General features: G+C 39.4%; 1 protein-coding gene across 4 annotated transcripts; it reads left to right on the top strand.

Annotated features, from left to right (window-relative positions):
- Positions 1-824: 824 nt before the first annotated feature.
- On the top strand, positions 825-18,610 carry LOC117299265. 4 transcript variants are annotated; one of them, XM_033782747.1, is made up of 9 exons: positions 825-881; positions 2,396-2,581; positions 3,325-3,431; positions 3,900-4,038; positions 5,329-5,460; positions 6,244-6,366; positions 7,217-10,211; positions 15,112-15,212; positions 16,888-18,610. In XM_033782747.1, the coding sequence occupies exons 1-8, from the start codon at positions 843-845 to the stop codon at positions 15,192-15,194; spliced, it is 3,804 nt and encodes a 1,267-aa protein (XP_033638638.1). In that variant the 5' UTR covers positions 825-842; the 3' UTR covers positions 15,195-15,212; positions 16,888-18,610. The 4 variants fall into 4 exon arrangements, with proteins under 4 accessions (XP_033638638.1, XP_033638639.1, XP_033638640.1 ...); XM_033782748.1 differs by lacking the exon at positions 15,112-15,212 and adding an exon at positions 13,382-13,426; XM_033782750.1 differs by lacking the exon at positions 825-881 and adding an exon at positions 905-1,023.
- The last annotated feature ends 9 nt before the right edge of the window (positions 18,611-18,619 follow it).

Genomic DNA, 18,619 nt, shown 5'->3' with positions numbered 1-18,619 from the left:
TAGCTCGGCGCAAATAAAATAAAAGTGAAACAATTATCAATAATAAATAATTATTTTTAATAATTATTTCTAAAAAAAAAATACAAGAAATGCACAGAAAAATAAGATTATGTCACCAACCTTTTCCAGTTAAAGTCACCTGGAAGTGGTATTTTTTCAAAATAAAGCTTTTGTCACTAATACATGTGTTTTGATGAGTGGAATGTGAATAAACAGTTAACTAAGGTTTTAAAAAATCAGTTCTTATGTTATTTACAAATTTAAGAGTAGACCCCGACCCGAGAGGGCGCTGTTCGTGACGTCAATCGAGACAGACTTTGCATGTAATGCGTAAAGTAAACACAATTGCAAAGTACATGTACGGACCAAGTCGTGAGTTTGTACGTTTAAAAAAAATGTTTTTGGGTTTTTTTCCGGCAATGCCGACCAGGTGTATTGCTGCTGAATGCAGAAAAACACTTTTTGAAATGTACCAACTCACGACTTGGACGTACATGTACTTTGCACGTGTGTTTGCTGTACGCATTGCAGGCACAGTCTGCCTCGATTGACGTCACAAAAGGGGTAGGCGGAGTCAGCCCCCCAAACAACTTTATATATTTTTTAAACATAAAAATCGTGACAAACAATTACTAAAAAAATTGTTTTATTCTTCGTAAACACATACTCTTATGTTTGAAAGAAAAAAATTATATTTCCAGGTGACTTTAAACCAACACATTCACAGCACTATTACAATGTTGCCCTTCCTGAAAAGAAATGAAGGACTTGTGCAAGTTGAAGTTAAATCCTTATAAAGCTGGAGAGCGCCCTCAAGTGTTATTTCAGTGTACATTGCCAACATGGCGACTTCGTCTTGGTTTGCTCAAAACAGTGGAAAGGTATGAAGAAAAAATCATTGTTACATTGCTCTACGGGAAAAGTGTACGTTCTTGAAGAATGAATGGGAGTTACACAGTTGTTGTCAAGACAGTTATCTTTGTTTTGTTGGTAAACAGACAGGGCCAGTGAGACTCGAACTGTGTGAGTCTGCAGACTCTTTAATATTTTCGTATTCATCACAACACATTCACAACAATTGCATTATTAGTTAGAGTTAGTGACATCTATCTACTCCTAGCCTAGAGTTGAACTATATAGGGTGTGTTCGTTAAGCTTCCCTGGGTCGAATAGCTTTGACGGGGCTCACCTTGGTCAGCCCCCACCCCAGTGCCCTGCTTGTGGAGTGGGCCACTTACTTGGTTGGGGTGACCTGAGGTGCATGCCGTCACCACAAGAGGGCGAGTGTGAACGTTCTTGTCAGGGACGCGCTCACCCGAGTGAGCACTGCGGGGTCTACTTCTAGAAACTATAAGGCTCCCCTGTGAGCCTTATAGGGGTCACATATTTAGGGCTTTTTTAACGCTATACATTTTTCAAATCATCGTTGATGGGTGAAAGTTTTGCGACCGTTAGCCAGCCAGAACTGAAGTTTCCTGTGTACTGTATACCTAAAGCATTTCCCATCCTTTTCAATATACGCACCCATTGAGGTTCGTTCGGCTATCGTCTCCGCGAACTAAACCATTCTATGATTCTGTGAAAGGGGTGTTAGTTACAAGGCAGTGTGGTAGTCTGTTTACAATACCTGGTTCACACATATAGCTTGCACGCACTGCCGGACTGCCTTGTAACACCCCTTTCACAGAATGGTTTAGTCCGACTCGGCCGAGGCAGTTCGTCGATCTAGTAGGCTCGTGCCCGCGCGTGCAGCACTTGGTGACCAAAAATATAAAGCGTTGAGCATTTTGAGAAGTCAAAAAAACGGGCAATGCGGAACAACAGTAAGTACCGAGCAGAAAATTTCATTTTTTGAAAGATGTTTTTTAATTTCACTCGTCAAAAAAGCAATCTTAGTCTTCAGTAGTACAGGGTACACTGGCACTCGTACAATGTGTCTGCTACAGGGCTGGCTCATGTGGTCGATGCCGGAAATTTATCCAGCTCTCAGGAAATTACACAGCAAAGCTAGGCTAAGGCCAATGAAGTGCAGGAGTGACATTGATGACTGACTCTGGCCAGACGACAGCTGGCAGAATATTGCTTTTTCTAACTGCCATTTCACGTTTTTCTTCCCTCCTACTACTAGACTTTCAACAAGATGTGTAAATGAACAATTTTGTCAAGTGCACCAACCACCACAGGGACAAGTTTCACTTTCATTTCACCTTCCAAATCTACAAAGATTATTTCTTGGTAAATTGAGGGAGTTTTCAGTTTCAAAATTCAAAAGCCTAGTATAAATCTCGGCTGTTTTTAAATAAATTTTACACTAGTCCCAGTTTTGTGGCAAAAGCTTAATAAATTATGCTTAAATTTTTAAAATGTCTTAAATTAGTAAAATCCTTTACTGCAGGCTGGTTCAGCAGTAGTTGACTTAACAGACAATGCGATGGATAAAGATGGTATGGATCTGACGGGAATGGGCTCTTATAGTCAAGCAGACAACTCAATGGATCGAGGTACTAGAGAAGAGCCAAGAGGAGATACTCAATCTGAGACGGCCTTTATGGATGCGGTCAAGAATCAAATGGCAGAAACTGTAAGTTGACAATTACTAATTGGCAGGGGCCGATTTCACCAACAGCTAAAAATTGATCAAAATCTTTTTTTTTTTTTTTTTTTTTAATGAACTACAGCATTGAAATAAATGTTACTGAATTGAATTGAAAATAGCAAATCAATCACAGTTGCTTAATAGTAAAATGAGTGTAAATTCCTGTTGACTGGCCTTGATTACTGTCGTTCACGAATCAGAAAGGTAAAATTTTGACAACGCATGTTAAATATCTGGTTTTGAATCCAAGTCATGACACTTGTGTCCCTGAGCAAGATACTTTACTATAATTGCTTCTCTCCACCCAGGGGTAAATGGGTACCTGTGAGGGCACAGATGGTTCTTGCTGTTGGTATACATGTAGCTTAGTGCGCTACATATTTGGCGGCACAGGCTGTATACTCCCCAGGGAGCTTAGATGGTTTAAGGAATAAATTGGCCAGTGATCAGGGTCATAATGTTCACAGCGTTTTGAGACATGGTGTATAAAGCGCTACATAAAAACCAAACATTATGATTCTCATTATTACTAAGCTAGCCCGCTTACACGGTTCTTCTGTCACAGAGCAATCCAAAGCTTTTATTTACCTTGACAATGGGGACTCTCATTATTACTAAGCTAGCCCGCTTGCACGGTTCTTCTGTCACAGAGCAATCCAAAGCTTTTATTTACCTTGACAATGCGGACTGATTAACCATTTTGTGTTATTTTTCTGTTAATTTGACAGGTTTGGCAAACTGGTAAACAGCAGGCTCGGAAAGTGTTTGACTTGTATGGAAATATTGATCTTCTACGACCTTACTTTGATGTGGAACCCAAGACAGTTATTCATAGGTAAGATGCAAACAAAATCTGATGCACATCCAATATCAATTATTATATCTGTATTAATACTCCGTGCTATAACTCTCTACATATCATGTATGTTATTCCCTTTGGAAAAGTGTTGCTAAAAAAACATGATCTGAAGTAAATAGGTTAAGGAAGTGAAAAGATTCTTGAAATACTTTATATTAATGATAATATTAAAAACTTCTTTGTTGTGTTCACAAGGCAGAAAAAAAGAAAAAAAAAGAAAACAGACCCAACTAAATTAGTCCTTGACAACCTGTTACATACAGTAAGATAAGGTTTCAGAAGAGATTTGAATTTTGTGGTACAAAGACAAGATCTAAGATTAAGTGGTAGAGAGTTCCAGATGCGTGGCGCAGGAGTGTTTCGAGAGCTGCTGTGAAGTAAGTTTTTATTGCTATTAATTTTTAGGGTGATGAAATTGACAACTTTCAATGTTTTCTTCCATAGATTAGTGTTATCGTTTCTACCGTTGCGGCCATCAGGAACTCAGCAGAAAACTGTGGGTGAACTCTACGGTCCGCTCATGATTGTCTTTACTCTCGTTGCCATCTTGTTAATGGGAATGAAGGATTCTGGACACACTGTGGTAAGAATTGCTCAACAACTAATATTTGCATCCTTTGAAGGCAACTGACATCCGTGGTAAATGTCGAAGACCAGTATTCTTACTTGGTGTATCTCAACACATATGCATAAAATATCTGTGAAAGGAAGTTTGGTCTCAATTGGTCATATCGAAGTTGCAAGAGAATAATGAAAGAAAAAACACCCGTGTTGCACTTGTGTGCTTTCAGATGCCTTAAAATGGTTTCAGGTCTCAAGTCTTTTAATATTTGAGCGAGAAATTACCTCTTTCTCGAAACCTACGTTACCTAAGAGGGAGCCGTTTCTCACAATGTCTATACTATCAACTGCTCTCCATCAACTGCTCTCCATTGCTGGTTGCAATGTAAGTTTTTATGCTAGCAATTATTTTGAGTAATTACCAATAGTGTCCAGTGTCTTTAAGGTGATCCCCGTGCTGCCGCTTCCAAGGTTGTATCCTTTGCTACCTGGCTTCTAATGGTTATATATGGCTTTTGACTGACACCCCTTACAAATATATTGACTAATATGGAGACTGCTAACTTAGGGTTAAGGCCTGTTTATAGTCGGTCGCCTGATGGACGCACGAGGGAAATCTTGATGCGTGATCTTAAAAAAACACAGTTAATAGTTGTCGCTGAGGCATATCAACTGCGTTTTTTATGATCGCTGCATCAACATTTTCATATGACCATTGCGCGAACATCGCATGACCATTGCGCGACCGACTATTAACCGGCCTCTGGGATCCTCAAACTCTTTGAATGGAAATAGTGCTTCATAAGCACAAACAGCAACTAAGCACCAAACAATTATGCTTACCGGAATACTATTACTAGCCAATATTTCTTGTCACATGTGCAATTTGTGTGGTCTTCAATTTATTGGCACGATGCTATTCCAGCCCTGGGCCCAATGTCATAGAGCCGCTAAGCACAAAAATTTGCTTAGCATGAAATTTCTTCCTGATCAAAAACAGGATTACCAACCAAAATTTCCATTTGTTGCATATTGCTTGTTACTGGTATTCAGCTGTTGTTTGCTTGGCTGAAAATCACGTGGACATTTTGTTGGTAATCCTGTTTTTATCAATGAAGAAATTTCATGCTAAGCAATTTTTTGTGCTTAGCAGCTCTATGAAATTGGGCCCTGGTGTATGCCTACGTTGATCTTTTTCAGCACTACTTTGTAAAAGTGCTGAGTATAGGGTTTATCACAACTGGGTGTAAGGATAAAACCAGTATTCTTTATTCCTGATCCATTATTTGTTTTCTGATGTCTTGTTTTCTAGAGAGAAGGAACGTTGATGGGTACAGCCATTGGTGTTGTATTTGGATACTGGTTTCTAGCCTCAGGATTGTATTATGGTGTGTCATTTATCTGCAACACTCAGATATCATTCCTGCAAGTTTTGTCATTAACGGTAAGGATGATAAAAATATTCATTACGTTTTGGGTATTCATTAAAGACGTAAAGTCGTTCAAAATCATTTTCGAAGCAACAAGTTTTCATTATCAGAAAACTGTTTAAAACAACTCTGAAATTTTAACTTAAGGGTGTCATGGTCAAGTGGTTAAAAATTCAAGTTATGTTGATTAAGAGCATCAAATTCAAGTTTTGTTGATTAAGAGCATCAAATTCAAGTTCTGTTGATTAAGTTGGGCGTGTTGGGGTCCCGGTCGTGACACTTGTGTCCTTGAGCAAAATACTTTACTCTAATTGCTTCTATTCACCCAGGGGTATAAATGGGTATCTGTCAGGAAAGGGGTTGATATTGGTTATGGAAAAGCCACTGGAGCGCTACGGTTGCCCAAGTTGTATATTCCCCACAGAGCTGAGAAAGATTAAAGGGAAGTTATTGGCCAAATGACCAGGGCACTAATGTAAGGCGCATTGGCACAGTTATGTTAAAATGCGCTATATAAGGACTTGATATCTATACAAATAATTGTTTTAAGGGTCATTTAACACAAGGCAATCTATGGGCAACCAGTTGCAGGCAATCTCCAAGAAGAAAAGCCATTCACATTGTTTGCAAAGTGCTCTTGTATAACATGCACTGCAGTTGGTTGCCTCCAAGTTGCATGTGAACGTTTCCACATATGAAAAGGTCCTTGTACTCTGTTGTATTTGATAGTATCTGATGGTTGGTGCGTGTCAGTTCTTTGCATTGGTGATCTTTATTGATTTGCTGTTATTTTGCAGGGATACGGCATGTTTGCCTTCTGTATTGTACTCTTCATTGGTACAACATTTCACAACACTGTCTCTCATACAATGTTTTACACCATCTGGGCTGTACTGGGAGGTTTATCAAGCATCAGAATGGTAAGTTAATCTTTGCAATTACAGTGGGTGGTCTCGATTAGCTTCCCTGTGTTGACCCTACGGTGCTCATTCGGGTGCGCCCCTGACAAGAGCTAATCGCACGATCACTCACCTACTCATGGTGACGTCTTGCACCTCAGGCCAGCCCCACGTGACCCGTCACACAAGCAGGGCACTGGGGGCTGACCCAGGTGAGCCCCGTCAAAGCTATCCGAACGTACCAGGGGCCGACTGGGGTCGACCCAGGGAAGCTAATCAAACGCACCCAGTATTAGGTAAAGGCTTGCTGTAGCACCGTGTGAAAATCTCTTTTAACCTGTGGACGTAGTATGCCAATATATTCATACCAACGCATGGTCGTACAGTCCGCAACTGTACTGCTTAAGTTGCGTGTAAAAACTGATTTTGGATGCTCTCAAACTTGTCTCACATGGTGGACATAAATTCCTAAAGGTTCACTGAAGCCACAGAACCAAAACAAATGCTGTGTGTACATTTATGTGGGTTAGTCCAGTCAGTCCCTACAAAAAGAAAGTACAACCAAGTTCAACTTGAGGGTAAGTTCAGAAGAACGTGTTCATTGTCTATGGGGCTTTGACCTTTAATGTTGTCTACACCAAGTGTATTCTGCTGGGAACAGTGTTGTATAAGTTTGTATTTAACCACACAGTTCAGTTACGAAAGGGTTAACCTGCTGACTTAGTTAAGTTTTGTTCGAACAGCAACTTTCTTGTACCCTTTTGTACCACAGGTTGGTGTCTACTTATCAAGAACTAACGGACGCAGTCATAAGCTGACAATAGCCTCAGTTGTTGCCTCAATTCATTTACTGTTTCTTCTGTATCTACAGGTTGGTGTCTACTTATCAAGAACTAACGGACGGAGCCACAAGCTGACAATAGCCTCAGTTGTTGCCTCAATTCATTTACTGTTTCTTCTGTATCTACAGGTTGGTGTCTACTTATCAAGAACTAACGGACGGAGCCACAAGCTGACAATAGCCTCAGTTGTTGCCTCAATTCATTTACTGTTTCTTCTGTATCTACAGGTTGGTGTCTACTTATCAAGAACTAACGGACGGAGCCACAAGCTGACAATAGCCTCAGTTGTTGCCTCAATTCATTTACTGTTTCTTCTGTATCTACAGGTTGGTGTCTACTTATCAAGAACTAACGGACGGAGCCACAAGCTGACAATAGCCTCAGTTGTTGCCTCAATTCATTTACTGTTTCTTCTGTATCTACAGGTTGGTGTCTACTTATCAAGAACTAACGGACGGAGCCACAAGCTGACAATAGCCTCAGTTGTTGCCTCAATTCATTTACTGTTTCTTCTGTATCTACAGGTTGGTGTCTACTTATCAAGAACTAACGGACGGAGCCACAAGCTGACAATAGCCTCAGTTGTTGCCTCAATTCATTTACTGTTTCTTCTGTATCTACAGGTTGGTGTCTACTTATCAAGAACTAACGGACGGAGCCACAAGCTGACAATAGCCTCAGTTGTTGCCTCAATTCATTTACTGTTTCTTCTGTATCTACAGGTTGGTGTCTACTTATCAAGAACTAACGGACGGAGCCACAAGCTGACAATAGCCTCAGTTGTTGCCTCAATTCATTTACTGTTTCTTCTGTATCTACAGGTTGGTGTCTACTTATCAAGAACTAACGGACGGAGCCACAAGCTGACAATAGCCTCAGTTGTTGCCTCAATTCATTTACTGTTTCTTCTGTATCTACAGGTTGGTGTCTACTTATCAAGAACTAACGGACGGAGCCACAAGCTGACAATAGCCTCAGTTGTTGCCTCAATTCATTTACTGTTTCTTCTGTATCTACAGGTTGGTGTCTACTTATCAAGAACTAACGGACGGAGCCACAAGCTGACAATAGCCTCAGTTGTTGCCTCAATTCATTTACTGTTTCTTCTGTATCTACAGGTTGGTGTCTACTTATCAAGAACTAACGGACGGAGCCACAAGCTGACAATAGCCTCAGTTGTTGCCTCAATTCATTTACTGTTTCTTCTGTATCTACAGGTTGGTGTCTACTTATCAAGAACTAACGGACGGAGCCACAAGCTGACAATAGCCTCAGTTGTTGCCTCAATTCATTTACTGTTTCTTCTGTATCTACAGGTTGGTGTCTACTTATCAAGAACTAACGGACGGAGCCACAAGCTGACAATAGCCTCAGTTGTTGCCTCAATTCATTTACTGTTTCTTCTGTATCTACAGGTTGGTGTCTACTTATCAAGAACTAACGGACGGAGCCACAAGCTGACAATAGCCTCAGTTGTTGCCTCAATTCATTTACTGTTTCTTCTGTATCTACAGGTTGGTGTCTACTTATCAAGAACTAACGGACGGAGCCACAAGCTGACAATAGCCTCAGTTGTTGCCTCAATTCATTTACTGTTTCTTCTGTATCTACAGGTTGGTGTCTACTTATCAAGAACTAACGGACGGAGCCACAAGCTGACAATAGCCTCAGTTGTTGCCTCAATTCATTTACTGTTTCTTCTGTATCTACAGGTTGGTGTCTACTTATCAAGAACTAACGGACGGAGCCACAAGCTGACAATAGCCTCAGTTGTTGCCTCAATTCATTTACTGTTTCTTCTGTATCTACAGGTTGGTGTCTACTTATCAAGAACTAACGGACGGAGCCACAAGCTGACAATAGCCTCAGTTGTTGCCTCAATTCATTTACTGTTTCTTCTGTATCTACAGGTTGGTGTCTACTTATCAAGAACTAACGGACGGAGCCACAAGCTGACAATAGCCTCAGTTGTTGCCTCAATTCATTTACTGTTTCTTCTGTATCTACAGGTTGGTGTCTACTTATCAAGAACTAACGGACGGAGCCACAAGCTGACAATAGCCTCAGTTGTTGCCTCAATTCATTTACTGTTTCTTCTGTATCTACAGGTTGGTGTCTACTTATCAAGAACTAACGGACGGAGCCACAAGCTGACAATAGCCTCAGTTGTTGCCTCAATTCATTTACTGTTTCTTCTGTATCTACAGGTTGGTGTCTACTTATCAAGAACTAACGGACGGAGCCACAAGCTGACAATAGCCTCAGTTGTTGCCTCAATTCATTTACTGTTTCTTCTGTATCTACAGGTTGGTGTCTACTTATCAAGAACTAACGGACGGAGCCACAAGCTGACAATAGCCTCAGTTGTTGCCTCAATTCATTTACTGTTTCTTCTGTATCTACAGGTTGGTGTCTACTTATCAAGAACTAACGGACGGAGCCACAAGCTGACAATAGCCTCAGTTGTTGCCTCAATTCATTTACTGTTTCTTCTGTATCTACAGGTTGGTGTCTACTTATCAAGAACTAACGGACGGAGCCACAAGCTGACAATAGCCTCAGTTGTTGCCTCAATTCATTTACTGTTTCTTCTGTATCTACAGGTTGGTGTCTACTTATCAAGAACTAACGGACGGAGCCACAAGCTGACAATAGCCTCAGTTGTTGCCTCAATTCATTTACTGTTTCTTCTGTATCTACAGGTTGGTGTCTACTTATCAAGAACTAACGGACGGAGCCACAAGCTGACAATAGCCTCAGTTGTTGCCTCAATTCATTTACTGTTTCTTCTGTATCTACAGGTTGGTGTCTACTTATCAAGAACTAACGGACGGAGCCACAAGCTGACAATAGCCTCAGTTGTTGCCTCAATTCATTTACTGTTTCTTCTGTATCTACAGGTTGGTGTCTACTTATCAAGAACTAACGGACGGAGCCACAAGCTGACAATAGCCTCAGTTGTTGCCTCAATTCATTTACTGTTTCTTCTGTATCTACACTTCAGTTACCACAAGATTGCTGATGGTAAGCTAAAATGAAAACCCATAAAACATAAAGAAAGATGCAATAATAAGAGCACCGAATTCAACAGGTGGTGTTTCTGATCAGCAGAGTGTGGGTTCTATAGATTCTCAAAATTTGGATTGTTAATATTTGTCTTGTAATGAAGCGGCTCCCGACAGGTTTACGAGTAGGTTCGAATCTTACCCCGCAACTGGCACCACCCTTTCCACTGGATTGATCTAACTTATCCTTTAAATAATCACGCACAAAATCAATGGACACTCGCTAAATCTACTAAAGCAGCTACACACGCTCGTAGGCAAAAATTTAAATAGAGTTTTTTGTTTTTCAAATTGTTATTGATGGATCTATATGATAGTACCTTATTTTAATTTATTTAGTTTACCATTATTTGTTTGTTTGTTTATTTATTTGTAAACACCCTTTCAGCTGCTACTGAAATGGTAACTTAGCAATAACAAACTAATAAATACAGTGATCATTTAGAGCCCCTGTCAGTAAAGTAAATCAAACAAAAATGCGAGCACAAAGTTTTACGACAGTTACTGGGAGCCAGCAAAATATGATGGTAAAATAACTAACTTCAAAACTAAAATGCCTGATAAGGGTTACCCAGACCGCAGGTAATGACTTAAAGGCACTGGACACTATTGGTAATTACTCAAAATATTTATTAGCATAAAACCTTACTTGGTAACGAGTAATGGGGAGAGGTTGGTGGTATAAAGCATTGTGTGAAAGGGCTCCCTCTGAAGTAATGTAGTTTTCGAGAAAGAAGTAATTTTTCCATGAATTTGATTTCGAGACCTCGGATTTAGAATTTGAGGTCTCGAAATCAAGCATCTTAAAAGCACACAACTTCGTCTGACAAGGGCGTTTTGTCTTTCATTATTATCTCGACGACCGATTGGGCTCAAATTTTCACAAGGTTGTTATTTTATGTTTATGTTGAGATACACCTAGTGAGAAGATTGGTCTTTGACAATTACCAATAGTGTCCAGTGTCTTTAAGGTATAATTCTGTTACATCAACCTTACATTGTAAAATTGTTGAACCTAATTGTATCATGTGATGTCAGGTTAGGTCGTACTGGTATCTTTCCTTGCCTTCCACCTCTAGGACCCTGGTTCAAATCCCACCGCGGGCACTATGCTGATCGGGTTTTCAGTCCCTACCTGACTGTGGGTTTTCCCTGGAATAATTCTCTTGAGTGTTTTCCTCCAACATTTAAAACTGGAACTTCTTCCCAGGCCTGTACAGGTATACTGCATTTTTGAAAGGGCGAGGGCACCAAGGCATTTCCTCGATGAAGGGCACCCTATGAGGAATTTGTAAATTTCTATTGGAGTATTTTAAGGGCACCAAGGCAATGACCAGGGGGCCTTGAGTCTATCGCCTTCGTTGCCTCCGCGAAGTATTATGCCTGTCTACCTCTTCCTTGTCTTCTCTCCATTGGGTTATTGGCCAGTACAAGGATTAAGTTCACTGCCTGTCTACCTCTTCCTTGTCTTCTCTCCATTGGGTTATTGGCCAGTACAAGGATTAAGTTCACTGCCTGTCTACCTCTTCCTTGTCTTCTCTCCATTGGGTTATTGGCCAGTACAAGGATTAAGTTCACTGCCTGTCTACCTCTTCATTGGCTTCTCTCCATTGGGTTATTGGCCAGTACAAGGATTAAGTTCACTGCCTGTCTACCTCTTCCTTGTCTTCTCTCCATTGGGTTATTGGCCAGTACAAGGATTAAGTTCACTGCCTGTCTACCTCTTCATTGTCTTCTCTCCATTGGGTTCTTGGCCAGTACAAGGATTAAGTTCACTGCCTGTCTACCTCTTCCTTGTCTTCTCTCCATTGGGTTATTGGCCAGTACAAGGATTAAGTTCACTGCCTGTCTACCTCTTCCTTGTCTTCTCTCCATTGGGTTATTGGCCAGTACAAGGATTAAGTTCACTGCCTGTCTACCTCTTCCTTGTCTTCTCTCCATTGGGTTATTGGCCAGTACAAGGATTAAGTTCACTGCCTGTCTACCTCTTCCTTGTCTTCTCTCCATTGGGTTATTGGCCAGTACAAGGATTAAGTTCACTGCCTGTCTACCTCTTCCTTGTCTTCTCTCCATTGGGTTATTGGCCAGTACAAGGATTAAGTTCACTGCCTGTCTACCTCTTCATTGGCTTCTCTCCATTGGGTTATTGGCCAGTACAAGGATTAAGTTCACTGCCTGTCTACCTCTTCCTTGTCTTCTCTCCATTGGGTTCTTGGCTAGTACAAGGATTAAGTTCACTGCCTGTCTACCTCTTACTTGTCTTCTCTCCATTGGGTTATTGGCCAGTACAAGGATTAAGTTCACTGCCTGTCTACCTCTTCCTTGTCTTCTCTCCATTGGGTTATTGGCCAGTACAAGGATTAAGTTAACTGCCTGTCTACCTCTTCCTTGTCTTCTCTCCATTGGGTTATTGGCCAGTACAAGGATTAAGTTCACTGCCTGTCTACCTCTTCCTTGTCTTCTCTCCATTGGGTTATTGGCCAGTACAAGGATTAAGTTCACTGCCTGTCTACCTCTTCCTTGTCTTCTCTCCATTGGGTTATTGGCCAGTACAAGGATTAAGTTCACTGCCTGTCTACCTCTTCATTGGCTTCTCTCCATTGGGTTATTGGCCAGTACAAGGATTAAGTTCACTGCCTGTCTACCTTTTCCTTGTCTTCTCTCCATTGGGTTATTGGCCAGTACAAGGATTAAGTTCACTGCCTGTCTACCTCTTCCTTGTCTTCTCTCCATTGGGTTATTGGCCAGTACAAGGATTAAGTTCACTGCCTGTCTACCTCTTCCTTGTCTTCTCTCCATTGGGTTATTGGCCAGTACAAGGATTAAGTTCACTGCCTGTCTACCTCTTCATTGTCTTCTCTCCATTGGGTTCTTGGCCAGTACAAGGATTAAGTTCACTGCCTGTCTACCTTTTCCTTGTCTTCTCTCCATTGGGTTATTGGCCAGTACAAGGATTAAGTTCACTGCCTGTCTACCTCTTCCTTGTCTTCTCTCCATTGGGTTATTGGCCAGTACAAGGGTTAAGTTCACGTTTCTGAGAGGCCTTGGGTTCACAACCATATTTAATTAATGGAATGAAATGAAACAAAAGCCACATACACACGTATTGTTTTTTTGTTTTTTTCACACCTTTGGATAAAATGAAACTGTTTCAGTGATGTTATAGTGCAATTGATAGGCAACCAAAATTTAACTATCAGTTGTTAACTTTGTTGCATTGCATGGTTCGGCTATGCTTCCGTTGTGTTATGTGAACCGTTGTGCATGGATTGTGTTTGACATGTTTTAAGAATATTTTGTTTGATTTTGTATAGTTTATTTAGGTTTGTGCTCAACTTTAATATTGTTGATTACTTTGTTATTCTTTAGAAGTGTTAGCTGAGTGGTCGTTTTCTTTAAAATGAGTTTTAAATTTATTTATTTATGTTGTTTTGGTTTACATGCTACTGTTACAAGGTGGAAATAAGGGTTGAATTCACAAACCCTGCTTTATAAAAGTTAACCCATGTGTTGTCTTTAGCTAGCTGCATAAGTTGTTTGCGGCTGCATGCGCCTAGACGGTTGGTTCGGCTTTAATGCGTTGAATCGCTATTGAAAAAAACCTAAATGAAATAGCACATTTAAAGGCATGGTAGTCAAAGACCAGTACTACCACGTGGTGTATCTCAACATTTATGTATCATTTAACAAACATGTGGACATTTGGTCATTGAAGTTGCAAGAAAATAATAAAAGAAAAAACATCCTTGTTGCATAGAATTGTGTGCGTTCAGCAAGTACCCGATGAGAAGGGTTTTATGCCTGAGCTACCTTCTCAGATTCAAATTTGTTACTGAAAATCTACCTCTTTCTATAAAATTACCTTAAGGGTGTTGCCTAGCAATGTTCTACAACATCAGTGCTATTTACCAAGTAATTTGCTCTTTGCCTAGCAATGTTCTACAACATCAGTGCTCTTAACCAAGTACTTTTTTGTGTCATTATTTGTTTATGTAATCACCGAAGGTATACCCTGACTCTTTGCGTCGTCGTATTGATATTATTAAACACTGTTTGTTGACACTATTTATAAGAGCTGTATGAGTTATACAAAATAAATAAGTCACCACACCTTTTGGAAAGTGCCTTATCTTAAAATGGAATAGAATTCGGTCCTCTTGACGTTGAACACCTTTTAGAAAGTGCCTTATCTTAAAATGGAATAGAATTCGGTCCTCTTGACGTTGAACACCTTTTAGAAAGTGCCTTATCTTAAAATGGAATAGAATTCGCTCCTCTTGACGTTGAACACCTTTTAGAAAGTGCCTTATCTTAAAATGGAATAGAATTCGCTCCTCTTGACGTTGAACACCTTTTAGAAAGTGCCTTATCTTAAAATGGAATAGAATTCGCTCCTCTTGACGTTGAACACCTTTTAGAAAGTGCCTTATTATAAAATGGAATAGAATTCGCTCCTCTTGACGTCGAACACCTTTTAGAAAGTGCCTTATCTTAAAATGGAATAGAATTCGCTCCTCTTCACGTTGAACACTTTTTAGAAAGTGCCTTATTATAAAATGGAATAGAATTCGGTCCTCTTGACGTTGAGTATTTTGCGGTTGTATCTTCCAGTATATTTTGTTTATCTGACGTCATCAGTCATGATAAATCTTGGCTGCTTTTCCATGCAAGTTGTGCAGTTTTGGATTGCTGTTGTCCAATTGGAAAGCCGGGCAGCAACAGATAGTTTCTACTTAATACTATCTGAGTCAACTATGGACAACTTTTAGTGGCAATGTGATGGGATGCATTTGTACCAATTGGCGTCATTTCGTATTCGTTAATATGTCGTTTGTTTATGTCCTTGTAATCTTTCAAAGTGCCCAACGTGTCCAAGGGTCATGAGAAGGTCAGACTAAGCGCCCTCTTGGGTCGGACTGAAGAAGGAAACCACGTGTTGTAGATTGTACCTTCCTGATTGGTTAGTAGTTACTGTCGTCATTTTCGTTTCATTGAAGCTGGTTCGCGGTTGCGTGGTGTAGAGTTACTTGGTATAAGGGCTAAACTGGTGCTGTTTTCGCTTGTAATTGTCGAGAATTTTAGCTGTTGACCTAGGGCGACAGTTTTTTTATTAGTATTCTTTTATCCCCAATGCAAATTTAACATCTATTAAATCGTTGCGGCCGCGGTACCGGCTGCTAAAAAATAGGATACAAACTGCCTCTGGCTACTGCCGAGCAATCTCGTTGGTAAGACACTGCTCTAGTGTTGCAAAGGTCATGGGTTGGAATCCCACTCTAGTAATTATTATGCTTGGGTGGTTTTGTTCAAAGAGCTCGGGAAAGTACTGAGAATACAATGCTAAGGGTCAAAACCAAACTTAATAACAAGTCTTGTTATTGTGGTGCTTTTCTGAGTTTTTGTTTGTTTTATAGTTGGCTATCGTTAAAAAGAGCACTGTTGCAGAGAGGTTCCGTTTTAGAGTATATCTTAAGACCCGAATCTCATGTCTGCTTTGTCAATGTGCTTTGCGTTGCTTTGTTTTGCTTTGCTGTCCTCTTATAACGACGTTCCTGTTTAAAGAGGTAATTTAGCCAGTCCGGCGACATTGTTTAAAGAGAGAGTTGAAAGTGTTTTGTGTAGACCTGGTGCCGACTTTTAAAACAGCAGTGTTTGGCAAGATTTTATTTAAAAAAGAAATTGTATAAGGGTCCTTGGACAGTAAAACAAGTATTGTCCTTTCAGATAGGTATACTTTTTGTTTAAAGCCATGCTACAATTTTAATAGCAAGGGACCCTTGCTAAATACTCTCGTGAGAAAGGGGTTTAGAGTATAAACTGTAAAAAGTGTATATTTAGAAAGATATTGTAAAAGTAGAATACAATGATCCACACAAACATGCCTCGAAATTGCGTTGTTTTCTTTTTACCATGTCGACTGACACTGTCGGCCATTTATGGGAGTCATACATGCAATTGGCCGACCATGATAGTTTGCGACGTAAAAGGAAAACCGTGCAATTTTGAGTGATACTTGTTTGGATCATTATATTCTACTTTTACAACATCTTTCTAACCATTTATTATGTATTTCATAACAAACGGTTTCAAACGCATTTAATAGACCAACTGGTCCGATCCAAGGCAACGTGTTCCTTTAAACTTACACCGTTTGAAGATAATGATAGTAGAAAGCATAGTTTAACCTATTAGTTGCTGAGGTGCTGTAGTTTTTTGAGAAATGAGTAAAACAATGTCATGAAAACACGTTTTTACATGCTAAAATAACTTTCGTCTCATGGTCACTGAGACGAAAATTATTTTCATGGATTTGTTTTACTAATTTTTCAAAAACCACAGCACCTCAGCAGCTAATGGTTTAAACTATGCTTTCTACTATCATTATCTTCAAACTGTGTAAGTTTAGTTAATTCTGAGAACATTGTGTTTGTGTCCTACAAAAAGCACATAGACCCATTAATGAAAATCCAAATGGTTTCAATTATTGTTTATTTTATGAAAATTGCTCTTCCCTAAACAAAATGTTTGGCGAAAATGGACGTATCTTTCTCACTTAATTACGTAATACCTGATCATGCCTGTAATGCATATTTGGTATTAACAGAGACGTTATGTTTCTTTTCTTGTTCATGCAGCCATTTCGAGCCTTGGATAAACCTCTTACATCAGATCCACGTTCAACCATCAAGTTGTCTCTTTTATAAACTACACCACAAAGGACTGAACTGCTTCTCTTTGCCTTATATAGATATAACATTTAGTCAAAGGTGAATCTTATTAAGTCTTCTTCTTCTCTTCAACCCATCCCTAGATTTGAATTATTTATGTAAATAAATTTACTAGTATCCGTTTAAACAAAACAAGTTGCCATTTGTAATGGCCATTATAACTTATGTCTGTGACGGAGTCGTCAAATTGAGAATTTGGAAACTGACGAGGAAATTGTTATTTGAAGGTTTATTCTAAAAACAACGAAGGCACAGAAACTGAGGTTGATAGCGTCTTCGTATACAGAAAATAAACATATCAAAATAACCAGTATATACTAAGATATTTATAAAGAAAACAATTATAAGAACTGTCAAAGTTGAGCCTATTTCGTAGGTTAGCGGGGAACTTTGCTTGTGTGCGTTATTTCCTTTAAATGATCAGGGTACTTTTTGAAGATCATGATATGAGAAGGCGTCCCTTTTGCTGAGGTGCTGTAGTTTTTGAGAAAGGAGTAAAACAATGTCATGGAAATATGTTTTACATGCTAAAAATAATTTACTGAAACGACCTTTATTTTTCGTGACTATTTTTTTTTAAACTAATGTCTCAAACACTAAAGCACCTCATTCATTGATATTTTAAGAGAAGGTTTCTACACCCATTGTCTTCAAACTTCGTGAGTTTGATGTAAATCTATGGATATTTTGTTGTGTGTCCTGCACAAATTACACATACCCTTTAATAGACTTTCCATGCTTACACAATAGCGCAGAAAATAGTTGCTTCCACATTAGTGGAAAAACTGTGACCGTATTAAAGCGCAGAAAACGGCGGTAAGCAGAGCCACTGAACGCCAGCGATTCGATGCGAACTGCCCCACACATTATATAACAAAACGATGATGCATGTTTGATAGATTTTAGTTTATAAGTGCATAATTTTAATTGTAATGTTCTTGATTATAATTCTGTAAGATTGGTTTTTGTTTAATGCAATGTTTAGCTTAGTACTGTTATTATTACATGTATATTGTCATTGTTCAAGCCTATTCGAAATAAAATTACAACGATACTCTTGTAATAGAAACATTTACAAAGTGACAGACGTTAAGAATGTGTTTCCGATTGTTATAACCTAAAACAGAATGGAACTAGAACCAACGCATCTCTCCCAATCACTGAACCATAAAACAAATCTCTAGAACTCAAAACTCTGGAGACACAGGATTTCTCTTGCAAATAAACTTGAAAGTCGTCTGAGAACTTAATTTCAAAATCATTTTTAAAAGGTGGTGGCGGTTTTGAGATGGGCCTATCGCCGAAAATATGCATCGGTTATGCCCATGCAGAAAGAATCTGGGTCTTATTGAAACGGAACATTTGAGAAATGTTTTATTAGCGGATTTATTTGTTTGTGATCCCTTTGTCTCAGACCACATTCCTCAGAAGGGAATCGATTCTCAAAGTGTTATACATTGATTATTAACAGCTGCAGTAAATTAATTTTGAATCTATTTCTCAAGAAAGGTGAACAGTCGAGAGAATAATGTAGATTGTACTGCTGTATGTTGCGTATTGAAGTTACACTAAAGCAGTTTGTCACCCATAACAGTAGTAATAATAATAATAATAATAATAATAATAATAATAATAATAA

This window comes from Asterias rubens, chromosome 14 (genome assembly GCF_902459465.1).
Source record: "Asterias rubens chromosome 14, eAstRub1.3, whole genome shotgun sequence".
NCBI lineage: Eukaryota > Metazoa > Echinodermata > Asteroidea > Forcipulatida > Asteriidae > Asterias > Asterias rubens.
This window is presented reverse-complemented; position numbering and strand designations above follow the sequence as displayed.

What these genes read in the sequence shown, in the direction of transcription:
- LOC117299265 (XM_033782747.1), top strand. Translation starts at nt 843, where the DNA reads ATGGCGACTTCGTCTTGGTTTGCTCAAAACAGTGGAAAG. An exon ending in TGCAAGTTTTGTCATTAACG is followed by an intron (nt 5,461 to 6,243) that starts GTAAGGATGATA and finishes GTTATTTTGCAG; the next exon opens with GGATACGGCATGTTTGCCTT. An exon ending in TTACCACAAGATTGCTGATG is followed by an intron (nt 10,212 to 15,111) that starts GTAAGCTAAAAT and finishes AATCTTTCAAAG; the next exon opens with TGCCCAACGTGTCCAAGGGT.